General features: G+C 42.8%; 1 protein-coding gene across 3 annotated transcripts; it reads left to right on the forward strand.

Moving 5' to 3' along the window:
* Positions 1–745: 745 nt before the first annotated feature.
* CHMP4C (charged multivesicular body protein 4C) lies at positions 746–16,266 on the forward strand. 3 transcript variants are annotated; one of them, XM_049823535.1, is made up of 7 exons: positions 955–1,018; positions 5,731–5,835; positions 7,995–8,159; positions 8,243–8,443; positions 9,394–9,508; positions 12,889–12,997; positions 15,234–16,266. In XM_049823535.1, exons 3-7 carry the CDS (start codon positions 8,083–8,085, stop codon positions 15,296–15,298), a joined length of 567 nt encoding a protein of 188 aa, XP_049679492.1. In that variant the 5' UTR covers positions 955–1,018; positions 5,731–5,835; positions 7,995–8,082; the 3' UTR covers positions 15,299–16,266. The 3 variants fall into 3 exon arrangements, with proteins under 3 accessions (XP_049679473.1, XP_049679483.1, XP_049679492.1); XM_049823526.1 differs by lacking the exon at positions 5,731–5,835 and having other exon boundaries at positions 915–1,018; XM_049823516.1 differs by lacking the exons at positions 5,731–5,835; positions 7,995–8,159 and having other exon boundaries at positions 746–1,018; positions 8,266–8,443.
* The last annotated feature ends 1,904 nt before the right edge of the window (positions 16,267–18,170 follow it).

Genomic DNA, 18,170 nt, shown 5'->3' on the forward strand with positions numbered 1-18,170 from the left:
GCGCGGGGCGGGGCGGATGGCGACAGTCCCCGCCCCGGGGCGGGGCCCGAGGGACGGGGCGGACAGGCTGCGCGGAGTCCGCCGGCTCGGAGCCGCCGGGTCCCCGTCGGGACCGGCCGTCCCGCCGGGCTCAGGGCGGCCTGCGCTGTCCGACCCGCGGCCCGCCTAGGCGGCGTCTCAGCCTTCCGGACAGCCCGGAGCCGCGGCGCTGGTGCTCCTCAGGCATCAGGCTGCTGTTACCGGGGGAAAAAAGCATTTCTTTTGCGTCTTATTCTTGTCGTTATTTGCGTCAGCCCTGCGGACAGCGGGGCCGGTTCCGAGAGGCAGAGGGAGGGCGACCGCGGCTTTGCGCTCCTCTTAATTCAGCGGTGCCGCCGTGGTTTCCTCCGCGACGCGCCCGCCCTTTTAAAAGCCGCGTTTCCTCAGCACTCGGCGTTGACCTTCTCAGCCCCAACCCGCGTGCTCGGCCCCGGCCGGCGGCGCTGTGGCAGCCCGCACCTGTGAGGCCTCCCAAGCGCACCTTCCGCCGGCCCGAGACCGGAGGAAAGCGGGGGGGGAGCCCCGCACTACGCGGCCGCCTGCGCCGCTCCTCCTCCGCCCCGCCCGGGGCTCTGCCCTCTGCCCCCCGCGGGCTGCCCCGCCGAGCTCCCCGGGCCCCCCCCCCCCGCCCCGCCCCGCCGCCAGGTGCGGTGCCGCCGCCCGCGGGCCCAGGAAGTGCCGTCACGGCGTGTCCCGGGCGGGGCGGCGGCTCCTGCGGGCCGGGCCGGGCCGGGCCGGTCAGACCGTTCCGTCGGCGGGTGCCGGGCCGGGGCCGCCGCCGCCATGAGCAAGATTTCCAAGTTCTTCAAGGGGGGCGGCTCGGCCGCCTCCAAGAGCCGCGGGGGGCCCTCGCCGCAGGAGGCGCTGGCCCGGCTGCGGGAGACGGAGGAGATGCTCAGCAAGAAGCAGGAGTACCTGGAGACGAGGATCGAGCGGGAGCTGGCGGCAGCCCGGCAGCACGGCACCAAGAACAAGCGAGGTGAGTCCTCGCCTGCCGGCCGCCGGGGCCGGGCCGGGCCCCGCTGCCCTCCGCCCGCCGCCGGGGAAGGCTGGGCGCGCCCTGCCGGGCCGGCGGCGGCCGCTTGGGTGGCTTGCGAGGCGTTGAAGCCCAGGCTTCGAAGGCCTCTAGGTGCGGGGCTCGGCTGAGGAGAGGGCGGACTCGCGGGGGCTGTTGCTAGGCCGGGTCTGTGGGCTCCGCAGCGCGTTCCGTGATTCAGCAGTGGACTCTGAGCGGGCGTCGCCACGGTGCGCGCAGGCCGGGTGGGACAGGGTGGTGGCTTTGGGTCTTTGGCATCTGTTGGGGTTTAATGCGTGGTGGTTTCGTTATGGTGGGCTGGTAATAGGACGCCGTATTCCTCGCTCATTTGCTGTCTGTGGTTTCCTGTGCGATGCTTCTGTTCGCGCTTCGCACCGCGGTCGAGGCGGGTGTCGGCTGGGCGCACGTTGCGCAAAGTGCTGCTGTTCAACGTGGGAACAGCCTGGGTGTTGAGCGTTGGTTGTGCAGATAGCAAAGGAGCTGAAGCATGCGAGGATCTCCTGTCTATTCACGGATGCGTTCACGTTATCCCCGCTGTGAGGGTTGGAGGAACAGTGTGATTCGCCTCAAATCACATAGCAAGTACGTGATACCGCTAACAAATGAATTGGAGCTCAGAGCATTAGTGACTATTGCTCTGGGCTGCTGTTAGCTGCAAAGGAGAGGGTACTAAGGGATAGTAAGGTCTGGATCCTGCTTGTACCGATGTTGTCATATCTCTGGGAAGCAAATGGTGGTAGCCAATGTCTTGGGGGATATACAGGCCTTTGAGAAACAAGTTAATTACTTCCTAGAGTCACCTGGAGTCCTGTTTGTCTACTATGAGCTTTACTTTTCCTTAAATACTTCAAAACAGAAGAAAAACATTTCAAATTAAAGATTTGTGACATAACGAGAAAGTAGCTCTTTCATCTGCTCTTTCTGTTGCTTGGTAATTTAAAAAATTAATGCCATGTAACTTAGAACTTGTGAGGAGCTGCACATTAAAGGTGTGTTGTTCAATGTATTTGTAATACTTTAGCATTTGATAGTTATTAGCAAAAGGCAGATTAACTAAACTAACTTTTAGTTAGACAGGATTTAAAACCATGGGTCAAGATGGGACAGATTGGAAGGCTGAAACAGTCAGAGGGAGTAAAGCCAGTCCAGCAGCGCAGCTGAGCCTGTTGCTCTGCAGCACGGGAGCTGCCAGGGTTGTCCCGGTCCCACACTTTCTACTCCCCTGAGTGTCTGTCTTGTCCCCTTGTGCAGGTACTGGCACCTGTGTGCTGGCGCAGTGACCTGGTTCAGGAAGGTGATCCAGCTGAAAACTAATTTGCTGTGGGACACAGCAACCAGATCACTCCTGGGGCTGGCTTCATTGTGCAAATGCCCGAGCGGCAGGGCTGATGCAAGAAAACAGGCCAGCTCCTGGAAGTTCATCCCAAGCCTGGACTTGAGCTGGCATGGTTGCAGGAAGAAGCGATGCTTCCTGCCTTGCTCCTGCCCTCGTACTGCTCCTTTCCTTTCCTTGGCAGAGCTCCCTAAAGGGTGTGTTTCAGAAAGCTGGATGCAGCTGTCAAACATCATGGGTTTTCTTTGGCTGGGTTATGTTTTTTACCCAGCGTAGGTTAAGTTCCACCTCTCCAGTTGACTCGGCAGCTGCACGAGTGCTCGGGCACCGGTGAAGGAGAGGGTGGTGCGCAGGCAGGAGTGAGTACTTGTTGTTGGGAGAAGGTGGATCTGCTTCTCCTTTAACTCGGCTGGTTGATGCTGGTTTCAGGTGTTTGTTGGCCTTGTGCTTCATGCATGCAGTGTTTGACAAATTAAGCTTTTCTCCCAGATCTTTGTTTCCACTGCTGTGCCCAGTATGCAATTCCCCGAGTTTTTTATCTATGCAATTCTTTGTGGAGCCAGGCTGCAAACTGGATTGTTGAGCTGGTCGTGGTTAAGAATAACTCCCTTTTATCTTGTCGTTTGATGGGGGACCTACAGTTAAGGACAGTAAGGAGACAGGAGTAGGGCAAGAAGTGCAGAGTGGGCATTTTTTTCATGCCAAAACCAGTTCTAAAGCCAAAATGGGATAGTGTAACTACAGTCAGAGGAGAAACAAGAAACTAACCTTGGTGTGCCAAAGTGCTCGAATGTTCCGGGCTAGCGAGTAAACTTAAATCCCCAGTAATACCCCTTCATTTGATATGTCAGTTGTTTTACAGTTTAATTGCTGTTGATATACATATAACAGCGTATTAGCTGGTATAATGTACTATATAGTTCAGAGGGAACCTGCGCTAACCAGCATCTATTGTAGCATTATGTAAACATACACACAAATGAGAGAATAAAAGTTTTAATCTACATTGCCTTGTTAAAGTGAATGTTTCAAAGGGACCTTGCACGTAATTTTTAATGTTTTTTCTTAATTGCTTCTGTGGAGAAGCCTATGGAAACTAAAATGGGAGTGTCTGAGACTAGAGCAAGATGTATCTAGATAGAAAATCTATAGAAAATGCACCAAATTAGCGTGATCTCATTTGATTTTTAGGCGTGTGAGTTTGAGTCAGTTCTACTGACAGAAGAGAGAGCAGATTCAAGCATCAGCAATGTTTCACAAGTTCAGATGATTCTTGAATGGGTTCACGTGGCATCAGTAAGCTTAACTTAATTTAAAAGCCGTAACACGTTAGCTATGCAAATAGACGTGAAACATCACTTAAATATTTTTGGCTTCTCCTTTGTGAATTGAGTATCTCTGCAGTTCCTGTACCTAATCTGAAGTGATCTGCACTGCTGGGGTGATACATTTCCAGCATTCCCCATTAATAACTTACTGTAGCTGGACCACTTGTGGGTTTTCAGAACAGCGGTGTGTGTTGAAATCCCTCCTGCAGAGGTCATGTCATGATAAGCAGTATTTCTTTTCATGGTTAGCACTGCCTTTTAATCTCTCCCTATTCCAGATACAAAGTCAAGATTTTTTTTTTTACATCTCTTGCTTTATTTTTTGGGTATCTCAGTTTCAGCCAGTACACAGCTGCCAACTCCATCTGTGAACTGGCCTTTCATCTTCAATATTTTGAAGGTCATACAGGAAAATTTAAAGGACAGAACGTAATACTGAGTATTTGAGAAGTCTGTTTAAAAAGAAATGTGTTCTCTGAAGTGTGTCTGCGCAAGTAACATACGTGTGAATGAGTGTTGTTTCGGCCTACAATTTTTCACAGATCCTAAAAAATGGCTAAATGAAAATAATTGTTAAAAGAAGCCATAGCTGCTTTTTTTTTTTTTTTTTTTTTTTTTTTTTTTTTTTTTTTTTTTTTTTTTTAAATCCAGAATAGGATTAAATCTTAACTGTAAAGAGCCACATAGTACTACTGAGGACAAAACCTATCTAGTAAGTTGGAATAACAGGTAGGCTTTTACAGGTAGATGCTGCTAAACATGTCGTGTGGTATGTTTGGGCAGAGTTTACGTAGCTGTGTAGCATTCCTTTTCAGTGACTTAGTTGTAACCAGAATGCTGTTGAAACCAAACAACAATGTTGTGTGTTAATGTGGACAGGGCTGTCATACCTATGGCAGGGTGTATGACAGTTTGGGACTGAGAGTTTCTGGTGGGGAGACAGGAGGAAGCCTTTAGTGTGTCTGTTTTGTGAGTAACAGCTATTCTCCAATCTTCATGATCGTTTCAAGTGTCTTGCCATAAAGTGGAATGATTATAATAAGTCAAGTGCATTATTGTTCTTGAATTAGCCCCTCAGTTGTAACTGTATATGGCTTCCCCTACAAGGTTTTAAGGATTATGAATGCTGATAATGAGTTTACTTAGGTTGGCATGATTTTTATGGCCTCCAGCAGCATTTCTTTTGGTTGTCCCTGGTGTAAGGGAGATCGGAAGTTGTAATCCATCGGTCCCTTGCAGGAGTGAAGGGAGGTTTGTGAATTGTATCCAAGAATGAAATCTAGTATTTTCACAGTGGTTTTATGTCTTCTGAAGAAACACTCCTTTCCTTCTTCACCAGTTTCCCCCTGGGAATTTTAAGGATTACTAGACAATGCTTTTATTTCTACTTCAGAAGATGAGATCATCGGTAATTCCTGTACTGATGGCTGTTGGTGGTGGGCTTGACAGGTAAAGGTGGTGTTATCACTGTACTGTCTCTTCATTCTGATCTGTCATGAAACCATGAGGAGAGTGCCACAACTCTTTCTATGTCGCTACTTCTGTTCTTTCCTTTACAAACCTGGATATTCAGTGTGGCCAGGCTTACTATTGCCCAGCTGGCCATTTCTGCTTCCTTAATAATGTATCGGCATGGTAGCGATATTGGAAAAATGTCCTTCTGTATGTTAAAAACAGTAGTTCTTTAATATGCATAGTTAAGATGACATAATAGTCTACTGTTGTTCCAGCCGCTTACCTTGAAAATAAAATAAACACTCAGATTAAAAGCAGTGGTTCCTAATCTGAGCTGTATCCTGCTTGCTGGACTCAGAAGTAGAACACAGGAAACATGCTAAAACCCAGCCAGCTGCTAACCACTTTATTATGAAATGCAGGAGTTGAACTGGCTTCTTTGGAGCACAACAGAGACAGTATACGAGATTGCTTTTTTCCTGGAGAAGACCTCCACCTCTTCCTGGTTGAAATGGTATTAATGGCACTTGCTTCCTCAGACTCTACCCCTGCTTAGACTCTTCCTCCCTGGGCTGTCTTCCTTCTTTGAAATCTTTGGAATGAGCAACAGCCTTTTTCAGTGCCATTCTTAGACCTTCAGTGAAGTAAGTTTATGTTCTTTGCTCAATTTCTTTATTTTTTGATAGATATGTTCTTCAGTTTGGTTATTATAATTCAGTAGCATTTCTGTGAAGCATTTCAATCTTGTAAGACTTGCAAACAATTTTAAAATGCTTGTATGTGCAGTAGAAAAGCACTTAAAAGTTCATGATAATGTGTAAAACAAAAATAGATTTCAAATAGCAAGGAGATTCTCAGATCATAGCTATAGGAGCTACTAAAACAAAACACTGTGCAGTTAAGGACATGTGTTTAATATAAATGAGAAATCATGTAGTGTGTGGGAATTTATTAAGCCTTGGTTGATAAGGAAGGAGTGTGAATTGATTTCCTATGAAGTGCTTTGTTCTGTAAGTCATTGGTAAACCTAAAGAGAATTAATGAAGATGATATGTTGCACTACAATAACTAGGAAAAGCTGTTTACGAATAGGTGAAGTCACACAGAGTTTAGCTGCTTCCGAGGTTTCTTAATTTGGGTGTGGTTTAATTAAATGTTAATACAGGAACCTTCAGGATTTTGAAAACAACTGCTTTGTGTGTAACTGAGGAAATCCATTTTCTCTGAGCAGCCAATAATAACAGCACCATTACAGAGTCCCATTTCTGAAAAACACTGACTGGAAATACTGCCCTGTGGTAGCTACTTACTCCAATTGAAGCCTTTCTGCATCAGCTAGTTAGTGCTCCTCAGTCCACAGGGCTTTGGAGTCCTCTCTGGCACAGCCGGTGTTATGCAGTTTCAGACCATTAAATTTAGCTGGAATCTGTGGCTTCCAAACCTAAGAATCCAGGATCAAATTTTGATTCAACTGAAGCTAAGGAAGGAAGTGGCTGGTGTCCTAACGCTACCAATGATAAGCATAAATAAGTAAGGAAGTAATAAGTAGGTAAAAAGATTATTTGGGATCAAGTCAAACTGATGTAGTTTGGAATTGCCAATGAGAATTTTACAATTGTCACATTTGCCATTTGCATGACATCATCTGGTGTTCATGCATCTCTTTCAGAATATGCATGATTTTCAGACAATCCCCTAAAACCAGGGAGAAATCTTGCATTTGAATACTGTGATTAATCTGTTGTGATTGTGGTTTGCTGTCCTGAAACATTTTACTGCAGGTGCTAGAAGGCATTGTGTGTATTAGCCAGTGTGAATGCTTGTCCTTGCGCAGCTAATGATGACTGATTTTGACCATGTTGATTCACGCATTTGTCAAGAAAACACTAAATATTTTAGTATGTTGTTACCAAAAATCTATGCCACCTCCTTGGAGGAATCCTGACTTCATTTGACAAGTTGTGTACTCCAACGTCAAGGTTCAGTGTTATTGCAGGTAGGCAATTATTTGAATAGGACAGCAACAGTAAGTGCTGCTATTGGTTGAGTTTGAGGACCTGCAGTGCTGCTGTTGCTTGCTGGCTCTGACCCTAATTTAAAAATTAAATGTAAGACGCAAGGGAAAGGACACAGGTATTAATAGCATTGAAAAAGCAATGGGTCAACTCAGTCTCTTGGTTTTGTTTGGTGTTTTTCTTGCCTGGCACGTGTGTAGTTTGGAAAGGACAGTGGTCAGGAAATGCTTGTGGCAAGATTGTGTGTTCCACACCCGTAGGCCAAGATAAAGCGCTTTTCTCCTCCTGTTTGTCATGTGCATTTATTCTGGTAATGATTTACTCTGGGCAAAGTATGCTGCTCATAACTTAGCAAATATAGAAGACTAATCGCAAGGATTTACAAAGATAATGGGGAGTAGCTGGATTTGACTGTGGCTGTGTCTACAAAGTTCTATATGTTTTCAAGTTCTAAGGTTTAAAGATCATGCTCCTAAGTGACTGTGAAAAATATATGCCGCTGAAAGCCAGAGAATTGTGAGTCCTCCTTTGATCTAACTCACCTGCTTGGTTAGGCCGTTTGGGCTTTCCATTGCACTTGACAGTTTCTGCTGCTGAGACAAAGTTTAGAGAGCAGCATTGGTGGAGCATTGGTTATCATGACAGATCTTCTTACTCTGTCTTCCTTAGTTTTTACTGATGTATTGCAACCTCTTCTTTTCTTTCTTTCCCCTGTTTCCTCCTTTCTGACTTCTCTCTGACATTTTTCTGTTTCCTCCCCACCTTCCCTGCTTTGCCTGTGTGCACAGGACGGAGTTCAAGATCTCCCGCAGTGGAGGAAGAAGCTGCTCTTCCCTGTGGTGCTAAAAGGAGTTAATCTAAAAGAGGCTTCCCAGCATGTTCATGCAACAGCATGTTGGTGATAAACAGGCTGCTGATCTGGTGTGGTCAAAGTTTGTCTTCCTACTAGTAAGGTAGGAGAGTGAGAATTACAAATTCTGCAGGTTGGCTTGGTGCTGAACTACTTATCCTTGCATTTTGCTATATAAAAACATAGTGCACTTTGCCTCTGCTTTCCAGCTGCCTTACAAGCACTGAAGAGAAAAAAGAGATATGAGAAACAGTTGAGTCAAATTGATGGGACGCTGTCGACCATTGAGTTCCAGAGAGAGGCACTGGAAAATTCCCACACCAACACAGAAGTGCTCAAGAATATGGGTTATGCTGCACAAGCTATGAAAAAAGTGCATGAAAATATGTAAGTGCTTTCTAATAGCTTTCAAGTCGAGCTTACTAACCACTTTCAAACTATTTCGCCACCGTCGATTGTATCAAGTCAGGCAGTTTTGACTTCATTTTGGGTTCAGGCATTTAATGTCAGGAATGCTACTGGTGCTGTAATGTTATATTTGGCAGAAAAATATCTTTTCTTAACAGCAAGTCTAGAAGAAAGTCCAGCTAACTAGGGAGAATCTGTGTGGTACCTGGTTATTTAAGTCTGCCTTGGCAGTAGAGACTGGCCGCTGCCCTTGATTTTTCCAGAAGAAAACTTAGTTGAAGAAATTAAGTGGACTTTTTTCCTCAAAGTCCATAAGCTGGACTGTGTGATTCAAAGTACTCATTAGACCTGAATAAAAGAAAGGGTAATTTTTTTGTGCATGTAGTATTTTTATATGTCCTGTATTGTTTCGTGAGGCATGTTCCTGCCCGAATAAACAGAGTTAAATCAGAAAGGTTGTTCTGGGAGAAGTAAACAGGAACTGAAACAATAATGAAGTAACAATAAGGGGAAGCTTTTCAATGGGGTATAGTCATGTTAAGTTCCCCCAGTTCTGGTGAAAGCTTAACATCAAAAAAAGATCCATCTATAAAGATGCTCACTTCGGGAAGGAGATGATATCTGCCCAGGGAATGTGACTGTTGGCTGCTAAAGGTTTGAGAAGCCCAGAGAGGGAGAGAGACACAGATGGCTGCAGTTTGAACTTTTGTTATAATCCCAAAGTGAGAAGAAATTGGACTGGCTAAAACACACAGAAGCTTGCCAAGAAACATTCAGGTGTATGTGAGGGAAATTATTCCCTGTGAGTTCTGCTGTTTATACAGCCATGGACAGAAAAAGAAAATAGGGTCTGTTCAAGTCTCTCTGAGTCTCTTCTGTAGGATTTGAATGATGTATCTTTAAAATTTTTTTCCATGTTATTTTGTCAGGGACTTAAACAAAATTGATGATTTGATGCAAGATATCACTGAACAGCAAGATGTTGCCCAGGAAATTTCAGATGCTATTTCAAACCGAGCGGCCTTTGCTGATGAGTTTGATGAGGTTAGTACTTCAGTAAAGCGTGTGAGTTTTAGCTGTTCAATGACTGCATAGTTACTTTGTTGTGCAGTGGCTTGTTCCAGTGATTTGTTTCTCAGAAGGTGTGGATGTGAAATCCCTTGATTCTAGTTTACCCTATCTAGGACATTTTATTATTTTATATATACACACACACGCGCACGTATATAAAATAAATCAAATTAATAATATATATAACATAATTAAAATCTATATATGTAAGATACAGAAATATTTTTATTTATATATACATTTTTAAAAAGACAATTTTTAACTGCACGCCTGTAGTTGTTATTCTTATTTGTACCATGAAAGGAGGAGGCCACTAAAACATGTAATTTGTACTGCTCCAAGTGGACACTGAAACATATAATTTTTTGTGCTCCAAATAGACATCCGTTTGACTAAGTGGATGTTCCTATGCTATGAACTGGCTGCTGTTCACAATTCTGAATATTTGGACCAGTTTTTTAAGTTCTTTTTTGGTCCTTGGAGGTGCAGGTCCTCTCCCTGTTTTCCAGATTTTCTACAGAAGTAGATGCATTAAGTAGAAGTAATTCCTATTGGAGGCAATAAGGTTTCTTCCTTGAGTGCTTTTCTTCTAAAACCCCCACAAGGCATTTAAGACCAACTGAAAATTTGGTGCAGTAGCTTTCATGCAGTGTCCCTGGAATTGATTTTGTGTATCTAAGCAGGACATTACTTCTGATCCAACCATGGCTGAGGACTCAAGGGTCAGGTATACTCAAAATTCCTGCAGTCTGTGGAATGCAGAACTGGGGATCAGGCTCAGGATCACAACCAGTTTGGTTTTGGTTTTTAACTACGTTTTAAAATGACCAAGCACTAGGGATCGTTTGAAGAATGCCCTAAAGAATCAAATGGTTCACATTCTCCCCAACTAATTCATTCCTATGTGCCCAAATGGACAACAAAGAAAAATACATATGCTATATCATATTTGCTTGATTGGGGGCGGGAGGGGAGGTTTCATTTAACAGTTATAATTTGTTGAAAACGGTAATGATTCTTTGTATTTTATTTTTCCACTTTTGAGTGTAAATAGACTTTTCAAGAAACATTCAGTCAGTACCGGCACAAGAAATGGGATTTGGCCTGTAGAAACTGGGCTTCAAACAACTGAAAAACATACTGCCATCCCAAACAGCTATACAGTGTCACTTACTTTTCATCAGTGCTTAACTTTTAGGAGTCTAGTAAGCACTTAGTAAGCATGTTGTAGATTGACCTGGAAGTTCCTAAGGAGGTACTAGTCTAAGTTGATGGGCGTGTTTTCTGTTCTGGGAAAACAAGCCACTGTCACATGGGGCATCATTGTACCAGCACCTGCTTTTTGCATAGGAGCCTAATACTTATAGCACTTGTCCAGTAATTGGGAAACCTGGTTTGCAGGCCACTTAGTTTAAGAGTGCTAGAATCAATGACTTAATTGCTGGGTTATGAGGTGATTTGTGTTGGAGGATGATATTTAATTTTATTTTTTTGAAGGACATTTTGACTGCACGCTTCGATTTCCTCTTCACATGTGTGCCATAGGTTTAAAGAGATCATGAAAGCATGTAATTTCTATTGCTTCAGATAGACTCAAAAACATAAGGGTACTTTTCTCCCTGGGTTGACACAGTGTATGTCATGAAGAATGCAAAAAAGCTTGTCCCACCTGAGTAGGATGGTTGCTGGGAGGGGCGACCCTTGCCTGGACCGTTTCTGATAATCAAATCCAAAATACGCACATTTCAGTGGACAAAGTCTGGAACGTGAGAGTTCACCTCTGCAATCTTTTTGGCCTAGGTTCAAAATGAGAAAGGGCATTTGTTATTGCTGTTGCAGTACTCTACAGCCTAGTTGTAGAGCAATGCCTGAGTAGTGGGGAAACAAGGTAAATCCATGCTTGAGGATTAGAAGAACTTGAAAGTTGGGTCTCCCACTTCAAGAACAAATGTTCTAGCCATTACACTATTATGTTAAAAGTGTAGGGGTCATGATCACTGTTTCCTTCACTTTTTTTTTTTTTTTAAAGACCCTGTTATGGCTGACACACCTCTTAATTGTTTACTTGTTCAGCACAGATTGGTAAGGACTAATTTGATGTGGGGGAGTGTTAGATGACCATCTAGAAGTCTTCAGAAAATACCTGTTTCCTGTTTCCCAGAAAATACCAGCTGACTTTACAAAAACTTAGATACTAACTTTGTAAGAAGCTTGTATTCACACCACTGACTGAGGCACTTAAAGTAAAGACACATTTGCACCTCAGCTAAATGCCTAATTAGACATGAGACCCCAACTTGAACGTTTCTTTGAGAGATCAGCTGTCAGTTGAACATCATCAGTTGTAGACCTGATGCTGAAATTTTTAGATGATATTGTAGTATTTGTGAACTAGGTGAGGTAGGCAAACTGTACTCTTTTTTTGTCCTTAAAAATATAAAAACATGAGAAAGTAAGTCTAGGAAGGCCTGTGATGGTTATGTAATTATCATTTTAATTTCCACATTGGTGATAAGCAAGGTATAAATGTGTAGGCAAAGCCCATTTCAATACCTAGTAGATCTCACTTTGCTGCAGCTGCTTTTTCCCCAGCCACTTTTGCTCATTGTTTCTTTTTAAACCATTTTATTAACGTGGCAAGTGTCCATTTCTCTATGAATATGTAATATTTAGCTCCCTTTCTCTGGGAAACTCCCGCCAAAGAATTTCAGCTTTTTTTAAAAAGTATGTAGCCTTTTTATTTTTAGTATTATACAAGTGGATTAGATCATCTGTTCAAATCAGCTTCTGCAGCTAAAAGCCCAAGAGTGTTCTGTGCTTCAAGAGTAAATAACAAGATCCAGGAGGACAGCTCTGATTCCAGTGCTGAAATCATATATCATTCTGGACTTGTGTGATAGGGCAGAAGCATAATGTGTAATGATATTCTACCTTATAACCAGTGGAAGCTGTTTGCTTTTCAAAATGGGAGAAATTGCACCTTAAAATTAGAATCCATTAAGGAGTACAGGCTCTAGATTTGGAACAAACCTGAGCAAAGCAGAGGGACATTTCCCCCCCACCACCACCTCTGTTTGCCTTTTTGACGAGTACTACAATGCCATCGGTTTTCTTTCTAATTTTATTCCTTGTCCTGTTTCTGACTTTCGTTGTCCTTTCAACTTTCAGTTAAGGTTTATTGTTATTGCCCACACTTAGTAAAAATTGTACTTGTGATATGCTGCTTTTGGTATTTGTTTTCAGGTGTAAACTGTTTTTTCAGTAGTGCTTTGCTTCATGGTCATTAAATGTGCCCTTGCCTGAGATCACTGTCAGAACAATGAATTTGCAAATAATGTTTTCCTTGAATTTAGGATGAGTTGATGGCAGAATTGGAAGAACTGGAGCAAGAAGAATTAAACAAGGGAATGAGAGATGTCAGACTGCCAAGTGTTCCATCCACATCGCTGCCTTCTCGCCCTGGTAAATTGCTTGCTTGCCATTTTACGTTTCTCATGATTAAGGCATGCTTGAGTAGGAGGAGAGGAAGAGGGAGCTCCAGATATGTATTTAACTGTGTCTTAACCTTTAAAGTATTATAGGTTCCTTTTCTTATTTTTGTATCTGTTTACCAGAAGAAGCAGAGTGGAATTCTGGTTTGCTGTATGAAAGCATTTAGAATCAAAATCTGTGTAGATTTGGGGAGGCAAACTCAGGGAACTTGACTTTGCACATATGATAATGCATCTCCTGCTGAAATGTAGTGAGATCACTGAGGAATGGGAAGACCTTTTTTTCTCTTTTTGGCAATTAAATCCTTAGTCTTTTTTAATTAGAGTCTGACCTAGATTCATAATGTTTGCATCACAAAGATTCAGCTTTGTAGGGTAGTGGTTTGATATTTGCCCCTGGTATTTTAATTAGAAATGAAGAAGGCAGCAGGAAGTACACATTTAAAGAAATACTGTCATTCCTTTGCTTTCCTTCCACAGAACAGACTTATTCCTGGCATTAAGTGGTAGTCTTATTTTTCTGTAGTTCTGCCCTGTTCATTTTGAATTAAGCCAGAGACAGCCAACTTTTTACCTTTTACCATGTCCCCGTTGTCCTTTATCAGCTGAAAGACTTGCTGTGTACTAATGCTGGTAAAAGAGTATAAGTATTTGGTGGCAAGGGCAGCACACATGTGGCACAGGTTGTTTATGGTGCATTCTGCTGCAGAACAGGTTACCTAAACCAGCTCAGCAAAGAGACTCTCATGTGTTTTGGCAGACAGCACTTAAACCACTGAGAAGCAGTTTAAAATGTTCAGTCTGGGATTGTTGCCTCATTTACTAGAGTCAATTGCAGAATAGCTAGTAAAAAAAATGGATTTAGGAGAACCCAGTGCAAAGTGCAGTCTGGGCATTTATGGCTTGTTCATACATCCTCTTCCAGATCCAGCTGTGTCAGTTGACTTTTTTATTAAACCCAGGCCATCTCCATGTGCTTCTCACTATCTTAATTTGCTACTTCATCTATCTGTATGACTGCTTCAGGCAAAATTAGCTGGTTACATTTATACAGTTCAAGGCCTCTGCAAAACTGGCTTATCTTTTATGAAACTGGATGCTTACTGTTACGCAGCAATGGCAAAATAAGAACAACAGTTAATGGTTCTATAATGCTTCTAATGGGAGATGCGAGGTACCCTCCAGATTTTAGAGATGGGGAAGGAGATGGAGCAAGGCGTAGTGACCTTCCCCAGTTGCGCAGTAAACCAGTGGCACTTGCCTCTAGAGTAGGGACTGGGCCCCTGGTCTCCCATGTCTTTTTCCCACCTTTAGTCCCTAAAGGTGGTAGCTGCAGCCCCTCTCAAGACTGTGGCTCCTGGCTGTACGGCCACCACAGACAGGAGCCAGCTGGTGCTGTAAATGTACACACAAAGGTATTGCATCCAGTAACAGTGTTCCACTGATATTTGGAGGAATGCAGATCCTGATGTGCACAGCCCACAGATGGAGTCAGCCTGAGGTTGAACCTGGGCTGTAGGGCGTGTAGTTTGTAGGTCAGTGAATGAAGACTATTTGGGTGAGGTTTTAGTTCAGCAAATGCAAAAGATGTGTGATAGGAGATTTGGGTAAAAAAAAGGAGAGATGAAGTGTGTGTGGGACCTGGTACAGAGCTGGGAATTGCTGTTGCTGTGACCACAGCAGTTAACTGATGTCACGTGAGCAAAGATAAGTTCAGGAATTTCTCTCTCCCCTTTAATAGATGACCTCTGTCATTAAAATGGGGTGAGTCTGTTTGGAGACTGGACCTGCACATGCAGAACCCTTGAGCACTATTTGGAAAGGTAGCAGGATGCACAGCCGGCCAGGGGTAGGTCACTTGTGCCTGCTCAAGTGGCAGTGAGAGAGCTGGCAGCATTCTGTGGATGCTTGCTCTCTGTGACAGCTTTTAGAGATTAAAAGGTATTTTCTGTGGGAGTCGTTCGGTAGGAGTTACATCAGACCTATATCGTTAACCTCGGGGTTATATGGTGAGATAATGGTGGGGCAATATAGTCACATCTCTCATCAGCTTCATTACTGCATTACCTTTGTTTAGCTTGCTACTCAGTAAATTGATCAGAGCTCTTCAAACTGAAAAGCACTATGCAAGTCCTCATGCTAACAAATAAAATGGTTCTGACTGTTACATTACTTGGTGGTTATTGTTAATCTCTCTTTCTCTGCAGCATCGACCAGGAAGAGAGCAGAGGATGAAGATGAAATGAAGCAGCTGGCTGCCTGGGCTTCATAAGAGCATGGTCTTTTTATAATGCTGAACATTATAGTGCAGATGTAAAGAGCTGTAATGCTGTTTTATAACTGCACCTATTTAGCGTGGTTGCATTTCATACAGGCTGGTTTTTTTATGGCCAATTTTGCTAAGAATAGTGTTACTATTTGCTACTACAAAACTAGTTTAAAAACAAACAAACAAAAAAAATGCAATAGTTGCCAAAACCTCCAAGCATCAAAGTTTTTTTTTTTCAGCCTTGGCCAGAGATTTGTTTTGTTATTAGTATCAGTTTTTATTAGGTAGTGTCCTACTATATCTGGCTGGTTTGTAAAACCTGTGAGTCTCACTTATGCACACAGCTGGATTCATTGTTGAAATGAAAAAGTCAAATAAGTCCTCAAGGCCCTACTAGAGAGTTATTTGATTCAGACTATTTGAATATTAGCAAAACAGCTTTATACGTGTCCTGACTTGCAAGTTCCTTTGAGCTCAAGAGCTAATAGCCATTCATTTGGGCATGGAGATTTAAACAGTCTGCCTAGAGCAACTTACAGTATCCTAGATATTAAGAGGAGACTCTTCTGTAGGGTTTTTGAAGTGGGATAGGTTTTTTGTTTTGTTTTAACCTTGGCCAGAATATCCTGTGTACTTCTATAGGTCACCATGAATCATATTTTGAACTATTTCCAATTCAGTTAAAGAACAGTTTTACAGTGATTGGGGGAAATGAAATGTCCAAGTTCTTACAGATCCCTGCCAAACAAAACTGATTTCCGCTAATACTGTCAAAAATCCAGAAGAGGTTTGACCTTCCTGTGTTGTCCTCCACAGTGTATTTCTAGGGTGAGTCTTTACTTTGTATTCTAATACCCATCCTCAACGGAATTAGTAACATATTTTTTTGATTATACAATTTCAAAATAATTTTGATTTCTGAGCATTTGGTTCTTCTTTCTTACAACATGCTGGTATTATTTCTGTTCAGAAACTGAGTATTTGAAATGCTTTTTAACCCTGGTTAAAAGCTGGTTCTGGTTTACTTGTAAAGTTGATATGTAATTGTCCAACTGACAGCTTTTTAGCTTACGGAACAAATGCCACTCTGAGTGCTACACTACTACATACATAGAGAAATCACTATTGAAATACAAAACAAAAATTAGATAGGCTGCTTTGTGCTAAGAAGTTGTATTAAATAAGACTTAAGCTCTATGCTAGTAGCCTGCTGTCAATCACAAGGAAATAGTAAAACATTGTGGAGTTCCTAGGGTTGTGGGAAGCAGAGACACATTGATCTAGGTTTCTTGTTTTCAAATTAATTTAAATTTACTGATGATTGAACCACTTGGGAAATAGTGGGAGACTTGGTTTCTGTAGATCTATAGCAGCAGAAGATTGACCCCTTCTCCTGTGGGCTTTAGGCTGTGATTTGCTGGGTGTTTAGCTTTGATAGGCTACAATAGGCTTCAGCTTATTGGAATTTAGGTTAAGCGTAAGTTAATATGTGTTTCTGGACATGGCGTGCTGGCGTGCTCAGAACCTTTCAAGTTGAGTTCCGTGCACGAAACCCAAAATTTACAAACCCTGTGGAGAGATTCAGTTTTTCAGGACTTTTTTGTTCTCTGTAGTGGAATTGCTTTTGGTCTGCATCCATGTGATAGGAGAATCAAGCCTTGCCACTTTACTTGAGATAAATTTCCTACTGGAAAAAATCAAGCACGTTAATTCTGTCCCAAAGTTTGGAGGTACCAGGAAAATTGTCCCTTTATGTTGAGAGTAGAGAAAACCTGGAACTATTCAATGTGTGTTCTAAAAACAAAACAAAAATTAAAGAACTGCCTTATATTTAAAAATACATGTTGAACTCTCAGTAGGAAACCAAACACTAACAAAATGTTACTTAGTTTTAATGCTTGCTGAAATTCAGGATGAGATGCCAGCTGTAAGCAGGCATATTTAATAAAATAACAAATATTCTGAGTTAGAATCCATTTGCTAACCCTTTTGTCTGGAATCCTGTTTTCAAGGCATGCAGTCTATGCAAGTCTCTGAACTGGGTACAGAAAGTATTAACGTATGCTGTTTGCATTACTGTGCAAGGCTGGCCATGCATGTGGACACATCTGGTATTTCTAAATGCGAGGCCGTGCCAACGTAGTCCTGTGCTTAGCTTGGAAAAGCTGGCTTCTAGCATCTGTTCTTGGTCGAATTAGTAGTTTTCCAATACTTGGCACTTACATAGTAATTGGCATATTTAAAGTGCTCTACAACCTAACCAAAAGGGTCTCTAAGCTTCCAGTTTGAAACTAAAGTGATTTTCAGTCTGCTTTGGAATACACGGACCTGCTTTTTTTGTGCAAGAACTTTCCATATGAACACCCTGCAGGGCAGAAGAAATCCTATGGAAGTTCATCTCCTTTGCAAGCTAGCAGCTGACTGCTGACCTCCAGCAATGTTTTGGCCAAGTGTTGATCCTGGGAAGCTTCAGGTGTCTTCAGATTGTTGATTTCAGACCAGGCACTTCAGGAACAAAATTTGTGAAGGGTGAAGAAAAGAAACAGGTTATTTGGGTGAATTTCTCTAAAACCTCGTGTGTAGTGGCTGGTGATTCTGGAGGACAGAGTCACATACCAGTTCACAGGCTAGGACGTGTGTGGTTGGTGAAGCTATGCTTGGAGATACTATAGTCATGTACACAAACCAAAATACAGTATGGACCTCTAGAACTGGAGTGCTTGTTGCTATGTTTGTTTGGGAGACAGTAGGTGACTGGTTTTCTTCAAAAGCAAAGGGGTTCTAGGGATTTAATTCGGCTGAGGAGGTGGCTCTTTCCTGTGTAAATTCAGATGATGCTGGGACAAATGGCTCTTTCTTTTTTGAACATATGTCT

This window comes from Accipiter gentilis, chromosome 2 (assembly GCF_929443795.1).
Source record: "Accipiter gentilis chromosome 2, bAccGen1.1, whole genome shotgun sequence".
NCBI lineage: Eukaryota > Metazoa > Chordata > Aves > Accipitriformes > Accipitridae > Astur > Astur gentilis.